At 44.5% G+C, this 20,225-nt stretch overlaps 1 protein-coding gene across 1 annotated transcript in view; it reads left to right on the top strand.

Moving 5' to 3' along the window:
• LOC128707770 (leishmanolysin-like peptidase) overlaps positions 1-19,504 on the top strand; it is a 29,872-nt gene extending 10,368 nt beyond the window's left edge. The window contains exons 2-7 of the mRNA XM_053802727.1: positions 17,229-17,360; positions 17,431-17,625; positions 17,707-18,092; positions 18,172-18,585; positions 18,677-18,969; positions 19,029-19,504. Of these exons, the coding sequence (XP_053658702.1) occupies positions 17,229-17,360; positions 17,431-17,625; positions 17,707-18,092; positions 18,172-18,585; positions 18,677-18,969; positions 19,029-19,504 (1,896 nt within the window). The remainder of the gene's footprint in view (positions 1-17,228; positions 17,361-17,430; positions 17,626-17,706; positions 18,093-18,171; positions 18,586-18,676; positions 18,970-19,028) is intronic.
• Positions 19,505-20,225: the final 721 nt, after the last annotated feature.

The raw sequence follows: 20,225 nt of genomic DNA, 5'->3' as shown, positions 1-20,225 counted from the left end.
GCTGATCGATCGTAAAACACACGGGGAACGTGTGGTCAATCACGGTGTGCAATTTGGGTTGATAAATTCGATTATGCTTTGCCGGTGCGTTCTCCGCCGTCACGGTTTGACACCGTTCCAACATACCGCAGCTGGATTTGTAAACGTTTTGCATAAAAGAAAAGCTATTGTTTTATCTCCCAGGCACAGTGTAAATGAATGTGTTAGCCTAATTTAATCACTGTGTATAAGCGGTGTGTGGCAACGTTTTAGCATTTTTGGTGTTGGTGTTCTGATTCTTTTTTGCTGCTGCCGGATGTTTTGCAACGAATGAATGCTACTAGCAGCAACAATGATGCGTTGGTGGCCCTGTCACAGATTTGATGCTAATTGCTTCTGGTCATTTAGATGCTACACACATATGCTCCACACGTTGCCCACCCTGCTGCATCGTTGCTTTAGTGACTCGAAAGACTCTCATTAGCAGCATTAAGCACGCATATTACATCGTCACGTCGAGTGAAATGTATTTCAATGTCAAGTGGACAATAGGCAAAAAAAAACACGAAAATAACAAGCCAAAAACACTTTCGATTTCGTTCACTTTCTGGGTGACGCGCTAAACAGTCGAATTGGGGTGTAAACTGAAACCCTCCCAGTGGTGGATTCGATTCGTTCGCCTGTAAATTGTTTGCGGGGAGTTTGTCCATGTTTTTCTTTATATATGTGTTGTTATTGCTCCGGTTGACGCAGTGGAACGGAAGGTTAATTATGCGCTTAGGCTTTCGATGTGTGTGCCACCGGTGAAAAGATTTAGGCCCCAAAAAGGGGGCCTCCCTGACTGGGAGCCCTGTGCTGTGGTGTGGTTTGTGCGAGAAATTTCAGGGTTGTTTTTGGGCCGTGCTCGTTTTTTTGAATTATTTCTTTTTTCTCCATGGCTTAACCTTCGATCGAGCGAAGCAGAGTGTGTGTGTGTACATTGAGCAAAATGTACGCAAAATAGATATTGTTTTTGTGGGTCACAAATCAATATTTCTACCCTCAAAACAGGGTATTACATTCGTGCTGGCATTTACAGGGCAAGCAAAGTCATGAAGTAATATTTGAAACTAATTTAATTAATGGATTGATCTAGACTTTTATTTCATTTGCAATATTGTTCTGTGAAATTCAGCCTTTTTATGGTAAAAATGATTTTAATCATCGAATAAGTATATGCAGGGTTTTTCGGCTTCAAAAGTGAAGTTGAAGCTATTTCTGGCTTGTTTTTAAATCGCAGAGGCATGTGTAAAGATGAATGTGGTATCGTCTCTCTCTCTCTCTCTCTCTCTCTCTCTCTCTCTCTCTCTCTCTCTCTCTTCATGGCGTAACGACCTACATAAGGTCATGCATGCCTGCCATTTCTGGCTTACTAAGATGCAATCCCTTGCTACGGGCGATTGGTCCGGATGGGATTTTGGCCCGGGCCTGTCGTGTGAAGACCGGCGCTGCTACCAATACACCACCTGGCCGCACCAAATGTGGTATATACATTTTGAATAAGCTTCCATTCTTTACATTGCAGTTGACTAGAGAAGAATCAGTTTGAAAATGACTTCAACTCGGAAACCCTGTAAGATATATTATCCATCGTAGATACTGGATTAGTATTCTCCCTTGAACTTCAATGCCCAGTTAGGGATTGCATTAAGCTACAGAAAGACTAAGAACAATATCACTTTTAGACCAATTTTACATCACCAATAAATCACCCCTCCTGTCAAGCCAGTTGTTCCACACTCGCAAGCCATCCCAATTGACGTCGGAATGGCGTTGCGAAAAATTGAATTTGCATCATAAACTGGCCTATTTGGCAATCGAATAATTAAAAACCTATGCACGTTTCCCAACTGTTTCCCTTTCCAGCAAGCGTGCATCACACATCGCACCAATTGCCTTGAATGTTTTTAGCTTACAAACTGATATGTGCTCCACGTCCTCTGTCAGATTGCTTCAGACAGTGCCTTTATTCCCGACTAAACAGCTTCAACGGCTGCAATGGCACAAACGAATTGGGAAGATTCATTCTTTTCCAAGCCACCTTCAAACGGACCGTAATCATCAACCGTCGTCTCATCTTTCGATCAGCAAAATCGTCAGTTCTCAGCCCATTGCACATCGCTGCTGCCGGTCGGCATTCGCTTTCGCAAATGAAAACACGTACTTTGTACGCTAGACGCTAGAAAGGCGCTAAACCTGCGCCTCGGATTATCCATTCCACTGGCGTACGGGGCGGGTGCATGCGTGGCCGAGGTGCGCTAGATGGTCCACCCGGTACAGTGTGCAGCCGTGAGAAGTGGCCCAACTGTGTGGAGGCTGAGAAAACCGAACTCTTCTTCACATGTGACTAGTTCACATGCATTAGTGGGGTCTTGCCGCGACTTGGTGCGCGGGCCGGGTGAAGTTGCGTAAAAGTGAATTGTCCGTGCACCATTAGCGAACCGCCACGTGTTGTTTATGGGCGATTTCTTAAGTGATTCTCTCAAAAGTTCCAGATCACGCGTTGCTGTGTGTGTGTGTGTGTGTGTGTTAGATTAGTAAAGCCTTAAACAATCTTCTCGAGGGCCAACCATTTTCCTGCAGGCAGGTTCGAAATAATAAATGATTTATTAATACCTTTAGGTTGCTCCTAAGAGCCGTTTGGCGTTGGAAGTCAATAAGCACCACGACGACTTAAGCGTCTTTGCGAGCGGTACTGCAATTATCTTAAGCACACCATTCATTACTATACTAACAAGCACCGCCCGTTTAACCGCTGACTGAGTTGGACCATCCGGGAAGCGAAGGAGAACCATCGACAGCGATGATCCAATCGATTACCAACTGGCCCCTTGGGGTATTCGGGGTCTTCGAACTACATCAAAACAGCATTCATGCACCAGGTGAATCATTCATGCTGCGTCCGGGTGAAAGTAAACCGTCCGCATGTGTGTGTGTGACGAGCGCTGAGACAATCCGTACCAATTAACCTCCAGGTGCAAGGTCAAATAATGCAAGGGAAAACATCTTCGGACGTCACAGGGGTGCAGACATAATCGCTTGTTCATCCCCACACGCATCCTGTGTCCTGATGAGTGACATTTAGCAGGACATTTTTTCTGTTCTCCATCGTCTGCTTCCTGGTCGGTGATGAAATGTTAGCCGGTAAACTTTAGCGTAAACAGGTTGCAGGTATTATAATTCATGCGCCACGTTGATAGCTCGGGCCAGTGGTACGGTTCGAAAATGTCACTACCAATTGGATTGGGAATCCGTTTCAAATGTCAGCAGAGTGGCAGGACTTTTCTGATGCCATCACATCACCCCGGTCTCTCTCTCTCTCCCCGCCGAAGGAGTACTTAGTCGTTTGTCCACCTAGTCCTGTTTATTACTAAACTTGAAAGGAGAAACAAAACACGGTATTGCTATTGTACGGTGGTATGTCTGGACATTGTGCAATGGAAGTAAATCATCCACCAACAACACGATCGCTTCGTAACGTGGTAACGGTGCTAGCTGATTGATTTAGATGTTGGCGACACGCACTATGTTGTCATCGTGCGGGAGTTCTCCAGTGTCTGCAGGACCGCGGGGACCATGGCACGGTTCGCCTCACATTAGCATGCACATACACATTCCTGCCGGGTGTGGCATTCGGTTGAATCGATTAGCATACTACCCCGACTGGTCGGGACCATCGAAACGTCGAACGGTGACGATAGGCCGTTGACAAACGTGCCAATATCAACCGAGCGGCACCCGGCACATTCCGACCAGACCAGAGGCTGCGCGGTTTTTGCTTACGGGTTTGCACCATAAAGTACCATTCCGATGGTGCATTGGTGGTTGCGTTGCTGAACATACATTGTGAGCACGGTACAAATAATCATCCCTCACGTACGTCCGTCCACCCCTAATCCCGATGTTACCCGACGCTTTACTTATTGCGCCACATACATCATCTTCAAACGAAAGTGAAATGTTCGGTTATTTAATAGATTCCCACCCCCGGGAGGGGGTTGTCTTTGGGGTGCGTATTTTTGGGGACATTACGATTGAGCTAACCTTGATGTAATATCGATTAGCTGGGAAAACGGCCCCCAAAAAGGGGTAGGAGACATTCGATGATCAGGTGATGAAGGTGTTTATTGGTAAGAAATGTCCGTCGTTGGTCGAGTGGTCGGAACGGTGGGAAGTAGCATAGTAAGGGAAAGGTTATCTGACCGGCCCGCACTACCCGGGTGGCCGCTAGGGTAACGTAAATGGGGGTGCGTGATGGAAAACCCTATGCTGGGGCACGAGAAATTTGACCCAATCGCTAGCAAAATCCGGTTTTTTTTCCTTTGTTATTTTTCGGGTGCAGTAATAGCGGCTGTGTTCGGATGCGGGAAACGACGGGATGGATTATGCAACACCGACCAATTGACACTGTTCCCCGTTCCTTGGGCATGGAAATGCGGAGATTACTTTGCTTTTTATCGGAATTTCGACACGCTTTTGGGGCGTAAGAGGCACAGTGGCTTCTATTGCGACATTCTTCAACGGTGCGTGATCTTCGTCAAGTCGGAAATGTCGGAAATTGATACATAATTAGACCATGTCAAGAGCTCAGATATATTAAACCAAATTTTAAGAATATCTATTTTTTTTTTGCGATTCTAATTCCTATTGGATTGAAGTGTTAATGAGTTTTTTGTTAACATCAATGCATAGATTAACAAGTTAATCCAACCATTAGCTTCACTTTGCATAGATATATGTCTGCGGCCAGTTAAAAGTTACTTTATTTTATGGCAAAAAAACACACACACACACATTCGAACGACATTTGCATTTTTATCGTGTTGATTAAAAACCATTCCCGGGGAACGGTTTGCAACGCCTAGTTTAGTTTAAATTTTATAGCTTAGTAAGCCCAAAAAGGACGATAAAATAGTTTATAACCTTTTAATACCGTGCCCGTATTGTATGCATCGCGCGCTGATAGTGCAGCGCAGTAAAATAGGAAATTTGCATCCAAAAACCGTAACGGGGAAAGCTTTTACATTTACCGTTACCGAAATTCAATGTTTTTGTTTTTACGATGGAGCTTTTGCGAGGTTTTGTCAGAAACATCCTGTTTGGTGCTGTGATTTATCAACTTATCGCAAGCGGAGATGTGTCACTAACAATCTAATCGTACGAATGAGCTATTTTCTATTTCGTTTTGATTAGAAACATCAAAATATACGACAATCGAATATGCGAAAACCACCTCACGAACGAATGACTGTAGCGGATGCACAAACGAAACCAATTACTTCAAGCATCACCAACTGGCGGTTCAACTCGTCCGTATGCAAAAACCGCGTAAACCGCACGGCGTAACAACCACACAGTGAGCGTGAGGCCCAATGTCTTCATTAGCGGTGCGATATTCGCTTGCTCATTATGGATGCATCGCCCTTTTGCCGCCGGTATCCACGGATATGGGGCGGTGCAGGCTGAAGATGCCGACGTTGGACGCAGGCGGTTTGGTGAACATCTCGCACACGAAAGTGGCATATCAAGCGGGGCCAATGTTTTCTCTGCGAAGGTGTGCAGTTTTCTCCTGACGGATGATGTGACCAATGGTATCGACACCTTTCACCACTCTGTCTCAATATCTGCGCAATGTACCGCTTATGCAGATTGGCGTTGCATGAAGTCTATTATCGTAACGGGCCCCCGATAAGTGTCCGCCCGATGAGCACGGTGTGATTAGTTGGAGGACGTGCGCACACTTACCACTGTCCGTCTTTGCGATCTTGCTTTGAAGGGTTCAAGAACCGATCGAGTGATGGCAGCCACGGTCAGGCAGGCCCACTCGCATGATTAACATAAAGCACCACGGCGGAGTTTGTTGCGAAGTGTGTACCACGTACCGTCAATGCTGGCAGCTGAAGTGGCACGGAAACGCTGTTCAAAAGTCGAAGATGATGCACATTGGCAGTTTTTGAGTTCGACTAAACGACCCCGTGTTCCCATGCGCTCTCCAAAGTGTGCCAAACGTGCATGACCGGGTGAAAACATTAATAATAATACACCCATCCCGGGTGCACGACGAATGCCGCTGCAGCTTGGCAATGTCACGATCTTTGTTTGGACACCAGCTCTCTACCGAAAGGGGTTGCGTTGCGGTGATGCAAATAACTGGCAGCACCTATCATTCCGATTGCGAATAACGCTACAATAAGAGTGTTGAGTAAATAGTGTGATTAACTACACGCTTGACGTTAACTTGACGTTCGCTCAACAATTACACACGTACGCAAAGTACATTATTGAGCTTAAAGTCAATTATTTGCTTCTTGTCGGCTAGCTTTAGCGTTTCGTCTTCCAACTTCAACATCTTCGACGCGCATACTTGCATGACAAACTCACCCTTTACATTCTTCTGCAGCAGCTTTTTGAAGGTGAATTTGCCAAATTAGATTGTTTGATTTGATTCGATTTCGAACGTTTTCCACGCAACGAATCGGGCGGCAATTATATAACCTCCAAATCTGTGCGACTCCAAACACTCCTCCGTCAGTCAGCGCGTACCTTTTCACAGCAGACCGCCAGGTGATGCGCGGCTGTCCATCATCAACCCATCGGCCGAACCGCGTGCGATGGAGTCGTGCAGGAAGATTATCACTGTTTAGAATCGTACATTATCCTATCTTCGGTGATGTTATGAGCAATTGTTAATGAGACGGCAAGCCGTCTCTCGTGCCGTGCCGGTGGTGATCAGTGTTTGGCCGACCCGCATTTTGATCGGTACCAAAGCGTTGGAAGAGATCGATTGGAATCAATTTTTGGCACAAAATTGCAGTACATCATCAACTCGTTGCAGCGGGTTTTGGTGGTGCCGGTGTTACATTGTGGGAACATTGTTTCCGAACCGATGGTGGTACCCTTCCCTGAGGGGAGCGATTGCGCAACGATCTAGCGGCAAAAGTATTTTTGGTAGCGATCGAAATTGTGTAACGTCAAGAAGAATTGCGCTAATTGTATGTTATGTCCTTCCGACCAAGCTGGCATGAATGGAAAATGTAGTACAAACTAGATAGCTTTGAGTTTTTTTTCCCATATTGCTGAAAAAGTTTTGAATGTAGCTGTTTTAGTTTGAAAAGGTTAAAAGGTTGTAGCATCATCTTCTTTTTGCTACATGCCCAATGAGACGAAGTTATTGAAGATCATTTTACCATCGTCATAATTTCGCTGCGCATGCTGTGCGAATATGTTGATGAACGTGTGATGATGGGGCATTAGCATCCATCAAAACAACAATGTGACCCACGCAACCAAACTTTCGTGGTTCCCCCCGCATGCCCGAAATGACTTTCGACTATAACGAGTGCATGTGTGTGTGTGTGTGCCTGGAGATGAGTTATTTGAAGAGTTGTCGTGAATTTGTCGCGAACCATCGCCAACACTCTACCACATCCTCTCTCACTTTGAAGCGATGTTGGGGATTGTTTGTGTGGTGCTAGCCAGCTAGTCGGCCAAGCACCGCCTTTCACAATGCCTTCCTGTGCACGGCCAGTTGGTGGTAGTCTCGGATTGCCGGTAAATATTGTTTCCAGACAAACAAGTGATGCGATTAAGAGTAGCAGCATCTTTTGCACGGTACGGGGGCGATGTTTTCCTTCGTTTTTATCCATTGTTTTTTACTTTATGTTTTCAATTACGTGTATGACGAACATTTTCTTCTAATTTGTAGCTTCTGTGAAGCTTCATCCCCTTTTCGGTGAAATTCATTGTTTAAAGAAAGCTAAAAAGGGTAATAAATTACCCAAAAGTACACCTGCAAGAAGTGTTTTTTGAGAAGTGTTTTGTTTAAATTTTACACAAAAAAAACTTTCAGTGTACAATAATACGAGGCAGGAAGGTACTGCATCTTGCACCGGCATCTGTTACACGACTTCGCGCTAAACTTTTGCCCAGCAAAAGGTCCGCAACACGTGCGGGGAGTTAATTGTGGGGCTTAAATTTATCGTGCAACCTGACACAGTTTGTGCCGGTGCTCCCGGTGACGATGTTGCTGCTGTAGCTTCACTGTTGAGAGCACCAATCGTCCACTCGAACGCGTCCAGTGCGCGTGAAACCTGAACCTGAACCACGGTCCTAAACCGCCCGGAAGTTGGAGCCTCAACAAAGTAAAGGGGTTGCAAAAGATATAGAAAAACACCAAACACAAACCGGAAACAGTGCTCTCACCATCCAGCTTGATAAAGATGCAATTATCCACAAAGCACACGAAAGATGTAAATCACACCGCGCAAGGGCTGCCTGCACAAAAGAGGATCATTCGTACCGGAGGGTAGGCACACGAAACGTTGCCGTTGGTCCCAACAATAACCCACATATAATGATGATGAGGAACGCGGTCTTTGCAAACGTCAATAAAGCGTACGGTTTGTGTTGTGGCGTGTCGGTCGTATACCGATTGATGCGTAGCTTGCGCAATGCTCCTTCATGTGTCTCTCTAATAAGCACTAAACTGTTGTGGGTTAAAGAAAATCAATCAAAATCTGCGTGTGCTTTCACTTTGCTTCAGAAAGCGGAAAACAAGGCGATCCGAGCCGAGGTTGAATGTACAATGGGTAATGAAGGTGGGCACCAGCAGAGCAGCAGGTAGCCGTCGTTTTCGCGCTTCAATTCGACGCATTGTTTGCTCATAAGATGGTGACAAACAACATAGCCTACCCGCTGACTGTTCGAGTCAATAACGCTATCCTTTTATACGCACGAACATAGCTTTGGAATTGGAGAATGGGGATTTGAATGTCAATAGAATGGGGGGAAAACACACACAAAAATATTTACTATTTGCAGTATTGTTACATTGTGATCATGATGGTTAAATCGAGCGTGACGTAGTAACAAGAAGAAATGGTGAATGGCAGGGTTTTCGAATTTGCAGGGTTTTCCAGTTCACACTGTCAACTGTCTGGATGTTGGATGGATGCAAGTGGAAGTGGAATGAAGATTGATGATCTGGAATTCTCTTCATTTTATGGAACTTTTTCTATCTGCTATCGATTCTATTCAAAGTTCTCTTAACCTTACACTACGAAAACTTTGTGCATACAGTTTTAAAAGCTTTCCGTATATCAAAGAAAGCTTTGGACAGAATTGTTATTCTTCCAGTTTTATCCAATATTTTCCAATTTTATCCAGCTCCAGAGAATATTCCAGTCTTGTTTGAAAGGAATCCAGAAATTTGCTCCGACTGATACAGTTTAAATTTAAGTTTCAGCTCTTCTATATCGGGACCACAACTTCATCCCTCGGACTTTGAGGTCCGCCATTTTCGGCTTTCTTTGACTTTATTTACCTGTAGCGGTATTGTTGTCCTGCGTACTGCTGGGGATTAGTCCGGTTGAGATTTTGGACCGGTTCTGTCGTATGGAAACCAGGGTCGTCTCAAAGAGCATGTGAATAGTAAAAGGTTAACAGTGATTTTGAGTTCAACCATGTTGTGGATCATTTCTGAATTTTGTGCAAGTTGAACTCGCATGTAATGAGATAGATCTGGAATTCTTTTGTGTACACATTTACCACGGGGTTTACAATTTTCGGACAATTATTTTTAATGTTTCAAATTAAATTATTTTAAATAAAAGTAGTTTAATTCGCCATAAAGGTTAACAGGTTTTTAAGGTTTCTTCGAATTGTTCACACATACGCACAGTGGCAGTCAGCAGGAAGATGTCTCGGGTGGCTCTTTCCCATGATGCATGCAAATTTTCGCCACCATCCAGTGCTGCTGCAGCCCTATCTGAGATAGGGAGCAACACTAAGCAAAGCGAAGAAACACGTTCGCGTGCACCCGGACGGGGTGGCCACTCAAAAAAAGCACCCGGCCGAAGCGCAACTTTCCTACGGTCGCCTACACTTCCGAGCGCTACGAAATGCGAACCGCAAAAACCGCAAGCGCTAATCTCATTCCGGTTGAATTAATAATTCCAAAATTAAGACCAAAAACCAACAGTGAAACGATTTCAAAACTTTCCATCGTATCGTTCGCTTCCGGGGGTCTCTGGTTGCTTTTGGTTATTGAAGGTGGCCATTGGCAGCTGCTGGCCAGCACCATTGAAGTTGCGCCACTGAATGTGTTTATGTTTTTTCTCGCTCTCTCTCTCTCCCCCTCATACCAATGGTTGGATTGACGTTATCTCTTGGCTTAGTGTGGCACGATGCCAAAGCGCGGTTGTGAGCCGGGAAAGTGCAATCCCCCAACGCTGATTACACGTGCGCGCGAACACCTATTGTGCGGCTGCAGTCCGTAAATCCTTTCCCGGCGATTTGACCGTTGGCAAGCTGCGGGTCCATAATACACGGCGTAACTGGTGCCTGATTGCAGCACGGGAGGCAAAGATCGTTACTAGGCATGTCAGGTGATCAATCTAAATTCCTGGAGTATCGTTTTTCTTATGGTAATTATTTTTATCAGACGATTATTTCTGTACACTATCTAACCACCAGCTGTAGCTGAAAAAGCGAGCCAACCGGAATGCTTTACTGCTTTTGCGGTCGATGATGACCATAAACGGAAAGCAACGAAGGCACATTTATTACATTCATTAAAATAAGATTTCGCGAATCAACCGAACCAGCACACGACATTAATTTCAAATAAAATGTGACAAGTTTGCCACTGGCCGCACCCATAGGTATGATTTAATGGTCCAATATCAAAAGCTTTCGCTCACAGGAAGCGAAACAGACAGCCACTGCTGAAGTGTTTTTGAATAAAGCAAACTGGTGTCCTGTTTTGAACCATGATCGAATTATCGTGCTCCGCGAAAACTGAAGTCTTAGACCAATGCCAAAGGCCTTAAAGTTGCATAAATTGCCACTTACACAAGGAAACAAATTTTCCTTTTGTGTACCAAGAACAAGAGCAACAGAAAAACCCGTATTCTATACTACAATTAGCAAAGTCTGCGGTACGCATATCGCAATATCAGTCGCGAACCTACAGCGACACGACATGATATTTCACTTTCGCGCCTCCCGAGCTGCACTCCGGTAAGCGGACACTCGCGCCACGCTCATTTTCACTTTTATCAGCTTTCTCGAGCGCCGGCAGACGGCCCTGTGACATGGACAGGATAAGTGTATAAGTAATATGATCGGGTATGTCGCGCGAAGAAAGTTCCTCTATTCGCATGGTTACGATAAAACGCTCTGGAAGCTAAACGGGTTCTATCGTTTTCTGCACCAAGGCTTGGTATACGGTGCCCTGGTGGGTTGTTCGGCAGAGATAAGAGATCGTTTATGTTTATCCATCCGCTGGCCATGAAGTACAATGACACTATCTCTTCTAACCGTGGTGTGATGCGTGGTTTATAATGTTAAATTGGTCAACAAAAGCACAAATTTATTCGAAATGTTTGTGATGCAAATTACATTGCATTAATGTTACTGTCTTACAGTTTTGCTAATAGTTCGGCAATAGTGTCCCAAAAGTTTGGTTCAAAATAGTGATGTGCACAATGATTCAGAATCTTTGATGATAGAATCAAATGTTATTACATTACACCGCTTTGTTAGATTTTAGTTTTACTAATTATCACTTTATTTAACCGAGACCGATACCCATCTTTAAAAAATTATGTAAATCTTTATAGGGAGTGAGTTGATTCAAATCATCAAGAAGAGTATTTTTAACTCTTTGCGATTTAACTCATTCGCAAAGAATGAAAACATTCATAATAATTCGAATTTAACTCTTCACGACAACTTTCAACTCGCAATTTAAATCGAGAGTCAACTCTTGTGGGAGTTAATTCGCGATTTAATCGTTCACGGCGACCTTTAACTGACGATTTAAATCTCCCATAAGACCATTAACTCAACGCAGACCATTAACTCATAATTTGAAATTATTGAAATCTTGAAGAGTGAGATTTAGAATTAAATCTTTATTCGGATTTCGTATCTCTAGTTCGAACTAAATCAACCATCTGCTGATGATCGTCTGGAAGATCAGTTAAAGACGCATCATCAATTACTAAAAAAACATCCGGTACGGTCGTCTTAATTTCTATTTTAATGCTACTACTAACAAGTGCATACGTCACGTGGCTTCGCTACCGTTGCTTTCCATTGTTGGTGTATCGTTAATTTTACGAGTACACATTATTACAGCAAAAGTCAATAAAAGACTGGTTTGAGTTTTTTCTCCCCTCTTCCCGCCCCCTTCCCCAGTCGCCCTTTTTCCTCTGTTTCACTTTCACGCGGAGACACACAACGTATTGACTTATCTTTGCCCGTTAATCATGACGACCTCTGCGGCCGGTCCGGTCTGCTTCCTCCCACCTCCGGCAACGGTTACCAGCTGGAGGAAGAGGCTGAGCAAACACAACGGTTACCGGCTAATTTTTGGTCAAAAAAGAAAGAAAAGTGACTCGTTCATTGCTGACCCCTCCCCAACACAGGCTGCCTTCAATTTCCGCGACCGTTGATGGCGATGCCTGTGTGAAAAGAGGCAGCGGGCACCGTGACATAATCGAATGTCGGTCACAATGGTGCCCTCGAGGGCCGCTGAAACTCACCCCCCCTACCCGAAGTCGGCTCCCAGCATGCGGTGTGTGTGTGCATGCGCAGACAACAATGACAACCGTGACAGTGTTACAGGCCACGGTGTCACAGTGCTTTTTTTTTTGTTCTGCAGCCCGCGGTTAGCGGTGGGCCTCCTCAATAATGCTCCGTCAACAACCTGAAACAAACCGGGCCCGCAGCCAGAGCGAATGCCCCAAATGAAGGAAGTATCGCCGCCTGCAATCTGCGAGTAAACGAGACACGGGAAGTGAGCTGGTGCAACATCGTCAGCAGTCAAACAGAAAGCCCAACAGCGGCAGCATGATGTTTGCATTACTCGCAAATCACACCAGGGGCCGCATGTTCCGTAAGTGCCCGTTTTGCCAATGGCAATTTTTTTTTTTTGGTTTCGCCAGGCATTTGCATCGGATCCAGGCAGCGTTCCCATGCTCGAGTCACCTCTGGCCTCCAACACCTGGCGTTGCACTGCCGGTGGGCCGTTATCGGCCCACTACGGTGTGTATGGTGGTTGTGTTGTTGGAACATTCCGTGAAGTAAGCGCAAACTCCCGCGCGACCAATCTGTCGCGGTGGGTAATAAAAACGGGGTTGTTTGCTTACATCATTAAGCATCTTCAGCTGTCATGGCCTTTTTAAAATGCGCGACCAGAAGAAGAGAAGCAGTGCTGTGTTTTCTGTGTTCCCTTCACAGTTGGCGCATGTTTTAATGTGTGCCCCAACGTTGCTTACTTCCTCATTGTTCTGATTCCAATGATCTTCAGCGGGTTGTAGTAGTATTATCAACGAGATGCAGTGATCCCCGGTAGCGTAAGATGGATCGGTTTGTAGGTGCAGAGATACACAACCGACCGGTACGTTTATGGCGCGACGGTTTTATTAAGAAGGCTCTAGCAAAAAAGTTGTCCCCACAAGCTGCGGTTCGTTCAGGTGATGTCGGCTCCCGAGCCTGATGCTGGAAATGGAACCGTTTATTGGCGTACGACCGCGTAATTGTGTCGCGAAGCGAAGCACCATTCAGGAAGTAGTACTGGGCTGTCTTTCACGATGCGGCGCCTTGCACACTTTCTAGTTCCTTTAATGTGTCGTTAGTGATTATTCCATTCGAATCGAACCGTAGGTTTTGAGTTGTTTGGATGGGTGCTGGTGTCTGTTGCATGCCTTTAATAGAAAATGTCCGCTGTGCAAGGAAAGTATTCAAGAAAGTTGAGGAACTGATCAAGGTACTGAAGCTACTGGTTACGTTAAAGATATTAGAATGAAGCTCCAACATGACATCATGATATCGTGTCTTATTAGAGAGTAATTACTGTATTGATCCTGAATTAATTCTGGGGCGGCCGGATGGTACATTGCCCAGGACAGGACCGGTCCAAAATCCCATCTGGTCGAAACCCCCATGCGCAGGAGTGACTATCAAACTACGGGTAAATAAAAGTCATGTAAAACCGACCTCGTGAGGTTTTGTGTTGTGCCGATAAAGAAGAATTGCTTTATTGTGTAGAATTGAAATGATGAGTATGGGCAACTTGAACGCTCCATTTATAATAATGTTCGCTATGTCTGATTAGTTTTAATCGCCTGTTTCAATCATGCGGGGGCATCTAACTTCCGCCCAGATATGACGTACAACATGAACTAAATCGCAACACTCATTTCAATACCCTTCTTTCATTGAGTGACTAGTGCTATTCGTAAAGAGAAACTATTGATAAATTACTTTCAAAGACCGAACTATTCAACAGATACAACCCGAGAGCCCGAGATGAACGTCTAGATAATCGCCCCCTCCCCCCCCTCATCAGATGATCGTGGCCGAAGGCGGTCCTTGACGGAATAGTGCAAAAGTTGACAGAAATGTAACGTTATACTTGTGGGCTGGAAACGCTATCTTAAACAAACACTGACAGGCATTGTTCGAAAGTAATCTGCCGTTTCTGTCAGCAAAGGACCATTTTTTGTGAACTATTTTTTGTTTTGCTTTGTGCAATTTGAGTTTTGCATATCTACAGCTGGTTGTTGTTGGAAGAAACAGTAAAAAGCATGGTTTTGATATTGTATTGACTGCGGTGTGTGTTCCGGACCGGTTCGTATCCCAGCAATACGGCTTTTTGTGGCCCAGACCAGGGTATTTTAACATCGCAAAATGTGGCTCAGGAAGGGTGGAAATGGAAAGGGCGCTATCGGTTAAGTAAAGGATGAACTGGCAGACCAATAGGACCTGAGCATACGCTGGTGGCTATAGGTCGTCAGCATTAGCTAAAGACACACTTACCCTGGAGCTTGACATACATTCGAAGCGTTTTGTCACGGAATTGGCATGGTACGGTTGATTTTGAGAAATTCTACCAGTTTTTGATGTCCAAACTGCAAGCTTCGGGCTTATAGAGGATCAGACAGAACATTAATAAAACTATTAATTGTTTTGATTAAAATTGGTTCTACATTTGATAACAGTTAAAAGTTATTCGAGTACAAGTGACAAAGTGTGAGTAATCTCTTGATTCTTTTCTAATTGAACTAGTGTGAGTGGATCTAATTTTTTTTTCACTTTCCGGGACTTTTACTAGCTGAACTCTATAAGAAAAAACCAAAATGTTTCCTAACTAGTGAACTAAATTGCAATACGCAGTACACTAACCATGCCTCGACGGGTTGTGCGTAATGACCCGGTACCATGACGGTGCGGACCTTGAACGAGCACGACTTTTGATTTTTGAACCCTAATATCAAATCTCGATCGCAAAAAAAAAACGCACCCTTTGTGGTCGTGGCCCTGAAACTACGGGAACGCAACGTACGGGCGTAACGCGGCCGACAAACCGTAACGATCGTAACGTGTGGCTTCCTGCCCGTATGCGGATGTCACCGGTGCGATGAACGTAACGGTCAAGTTCGAAGAGATGGGCATAATGGTATGTGCATTCAAATGTTGTTCGCGATACGATATGCTTCATCAAGGCAAAAGATCATCTCTGCCAAGGCGTACAAAAACAATCAGTTGAAGGCGATAGTGCTGCGATCGATGATCGACATTATATTGAGAAACTTTTGCGATATATGTTTTACTGCTTTTCGTTTGCTGGATTGCGTAAATATTGTTGAGTGATTTCTTATCACTTCCTTCCTGGCTGTCTGATGCGATAAGAGCAATTACATCCATCTATCCGTCATTTCTATTGACTGGATTTCCACTCCACACGTGGAGGACGGGAGATCCAACTCAATTTTCGTATAAAGTGCAGTATCTACTCTCTGTTTTTTTTTTGTAGCCGCATGAAACTTCCGATGGCCTCATAATCAAGCGTACAGTCATCATCACGATCACACCATCCCAAACGCCACCATCTACGGGCCAATCGCAACGGTTGCACTTTCGCTATCGTAGGTTTCGTAACGCTGGAGAATCATTTAGTGCTTTTGGGGGTTTGGTTTTTTTGTGTGTTCATTTTCTATTGAATTGAAAATTTATACGGAATGAAATCAGTTTTTTTCCTCTTCTGCTGGAAGTGGATATTACGATCTGCTGATAATTAAATCGAGACGTTAAGTGATGGGAAAATCGTTTAAATCGTTACATGTCCGGAGTTGGAGTGAATAATTTAAAAGCCTTATGTAGTGCGTATTGAAACTTCGAAGCACTTGAAATTGATTGATCGATCTCGGCGTAACCAATACTTCATTCATATTTTTAAATGATGAGACATTTGTTTTACATAGTCCGCAAAAGCAAAAGCATCAATCAATGATCATCTTGATCGACTGTTTAACAGTCTTCGATCGTCAGCCGGGAATGCAATTTGCAAAACGATTTTTCTTAAATTCTGCCGCGTTCCCATCACTCCCATTGGAACATATGATATTCGAGCCGTTTCATTAGCGTTACGTTCGAGTGTTCGAAAAACCGGTACTCCGCCAAAACGGTGCGTGCCCGATTGTCCTTCAGATTCGGATGACGTAACCACCGGACGAAGGGAGTGGTTTCAGTCCTTTCGCTCATGGGAAAGTTGCTAGGAACGAATAATGTACTTGCAAACATAGTTTGAACCAGATTACATTGATTACATCGCATAAATAGTTCTAAATATGCCTTTTTGCTCAATGCAGATATACTGTTGTAACGGATAATCCTAGCGAAACACATTCTGGAACAACAGCTGCACAGTTGAAAACCGGTTCAAGACAAATTAGCGTCTTCTTACCAACATTAACGATCGTGCAAGAAGAAAGATTCGCTAAAGCGTGTGGAAAAGACGATTTAAGTAAAAGAAGACCTTTTTTTCTCACCATTCCTCACTGTAGCAGTCGTCAGCATCATGCCAGCTGATTGCGATCCAGATCATCTTTGGGTCGCACAGATGACCTAGAGTACGGAGGTTGATCGGTTGGGAAAGATCGTGTAATAAACATTATTGTCAAATAAAAGAACTCAAAACAGTGAATGAGAATATTGTTTAATAACAATTAGATACTCATTATTGACATCTTTGTTGAAAGTGTTCCAAAGAACTCTTCCTGTAGCTCTGAAAGATTATTGGGATCGTAATCAACTAGTTGAGTGATTAAAAAAAACTAAGATGTCATTGCTATTACTGTTTTTAATTCTATATATGAGATTACTAATGGCTAGTTACATGTTCTTTTCCGTCCATTTCGTAGGTGGTGCATGGAGTACAGTTGGAACCGCTGCATGTAATCCGGAAGCGTAGCATCGATCAACCGCTTCGGATACTGATCGTGTACGATGAATCTGTCTACCGGTTAGATACCGACAAGTTTTCTCTCATTAATGTAAGTGTTTGTAAACTAGCACCATTGTTTTGGTAGAACATTTGTTATAACGTTGTCTATTCCATTCCAGAACACCATCCTGCCGGAAGCGGTACGATTTTGGGAGCAAGCCCTGATGGTGCGTCAGACAAAGGAAACCATAAGACTGAATCGGAAATGTGAAAGCAGCCAGGTGTTTGTGAAAAACTCGATGACGTACTGTATCGATTCCTGCAAGCAAGCTACACTCTGTGGCGAAGTTCAAGTACCGCCGGACCATCTCGATGTATGCAAAGCGATCGAACGCTCCCTGTAGAACGAAGCACACCTTTATTGATGGAACCACCTTACTTTTGTTCGCTTTTAGGTGTGTCGGGTTTGCAATTCTACCGGACAGGATTGCCACGAAGATGCTAATACAACAGCCGGGCAGGGTATTTCCAATGCGGACTTTGTGTTTTACGTTTCCGCGCTACAGTCGGAACGTTGCCATAAAGGGCTTACGGTTGCATATGCGGCACACTGTCAACAAGAAGCAGCGCTCGATCGTCCCATCGCCGGTCATGCGAATCTGTGCCCGGATAGCATTAGCACCAAACCGCAGGAGCTTCAAACGTTACTGTCCACGGTGAAGCACGAGATACTGCATGCGCTTGGGTTTTCTGTGAGTCTTTACGCGTTCTTTCGGCACGACGATGGTACTCCACGCACACCTCGCAAACCGGACACTGGAAAGCCTTACTTGAATGAAAAGTACGTTGCATGTTGTGTATGGAGGAAGGATTAATGATACAAAAGGTCACACATTCATTATACATTTTCTTGCCGCTAGGTTCCAGATACACCAGTGGAGTGAAGACACCATCCGCAAAGTGGTACGCACCGATTGGGCCGTGCGTGACGGTACGATTAATCGTACGATCGATATGTTCGTTACACCGCGTGTAGTGCAGGAGGTTCGCGATCACTTCAGCTGCCAGAAGCTAGAGGGTGCCGAGCTGGAGGATCAAGGTGGCGAAGGGACGGCACTGACACACTGGGAAAAACGTGTATTGGAAAACGAAGCAATGACGGGTACGCACACACAAAGTTCGGCCTTTTCACGCATCACTTTGGCCCTGATGGAGGATTCGGGATGGTATAAAGCCAACTATAGTATGGCATCACCGTTGACGTGGGGTCGTGGATTGGGTTGTAATTTTGCCATGCGTAGCTGTAAGGAATGGATCACATCCAACACACTGAGGTATGCTGCAGTTGCAGTCACTTACTTTTTACCTTCGTTAGAGTTTGTTCAAAGATCTTCATCACTAATTAATCATTTTCGCTTCTTGCAGAGGTCGCTCGATTCATCCCTTCTGTGCAAAAGTGAAACGCGATCCACTTCAAACGGAATGTACCGACGATCGTAGTTCGGTTGCTTTGTGCAACCTGGTGCGCCACACAACGCCACTGCCACCACAGTACCAAAACTTTGATTCCTTAGCACACGTTCCTGTCGGTGAGGAAGGATACTACGGTGGATCCGTTTCGCTTGCCGATCACTGCCCATATATACAAGAATTTACCTGGCGTAGCAAAAATGTAGTCGTCCGTGGATCCCAATGCCAGTTTGAAGATAACAATCCCAGTAAGTTTCGATATCTTTCGAGTTGGTTCGATGTTCTAACCGTGTTGTGTTTATTGTAGAACCAGAGAAAAACTTCGCTCTCGAATCCTATGGACCTACATCGAAGTGTTTTGATCACACCGAGAACATGTGGGAGGAACGTTCCTGCAGACAAACGCGAGAATGGCAGCACTGGGGTTCCGGTTGCTACCAGTATCGTTGCCAACATGGCCGTTTACATATTCTGATAGCGAATAAATCCTACGAGTGTTACTTTGCCGGACAAAAGCTTAAAGTGCAACTCATGGCAGAAGGTTGGTTGCACCGTGGAGCTGTTGTATGTCCATCCTGCAAGGAGATCTGTAACCCCGAATTTGAGCGGCGTGGCGAGCGCTGTAAAATTAGCGAAAGTGCCCCACCGGATAGTTATTATCCAAGGGATGAGCTAAAGTGTAGCAGCGCTCATACGCCACACTCCAAGGCATTGCTTTCGAGCTTGATACTTTTATCATTGGCCACGGCCGCCAGTACGAGTGTTCCCCGGATATATAGCTAATCTTTGCTTCCTTTCGATGGGGTTTCTACAGCACCAATGCCGTGCATTGTGTGGACAAAAGTTTCGTATTACCATTTTATCAACCATTTTATGTATGTGATACCTCTATCAACGTCGGCCTCGGGCAAAGTAGCGAAAAGAAAACGGGCCCCCGATGTAACAAGTCATTACATCACGCAGTTAACACGAACTAATTACGTATTGTGGAATAATGTTAGTGCGAATCACCTGATAGCAAAATGCAAAATTTATAAGAACACCACCACATCACTAAATTAGATCACCTGCCTGTTAACATTTAGTGTCGAAAGTAAAATTTGATGTGTAAATAACTGCCTAAAGTCACAAAGGACACTCACGCACATGACACGGTGTATGGGTTGTCCTTTCTTAACAACGCACCATTACCTTATCTGAATCGCATGGCTGCAACATTCCATTCGTGTAAAGTGATAACTTATTTAATTTGATTTTATTACCAGTTTTATTTGTTTATTTGTTGTATTGCTAAAAAAGATAAGAGGGCAGTATTAATCGCGTCTCCAAATTCGTCGATAGAATTTTTATTCTATTACACAAAAGAACGTAACGTCCCTGCCATATATGGTACGATCACGTTCACCAATGATGTGATGATGTGTTTCAGCAGTTTCAGCAAAATGGCCATTCCACGCAAATCCAGCGAAATGGCAGGGCAGCGGTAAAACAAAAAATGCAAAAC

The sequence above is a fragment of the Anopheles marshallii genome, chromosome 2, assembly GCF_943734725.1.
Source record: "Anopheles marshallii chromosome 2, idAnoMarsDA_429_01, whole genome shotgun sequence".
Lineage (NCBI taxonomy): Eukaryota > Metazoa > Arthropoda > Insecta > Diptera > Culicidae > Anopheles > Anopheles marshallii.
Note: the sequence above shows the minus strand (reverse complement) of the source record. Positions and strands in the feature narration are given on the sequence as shown.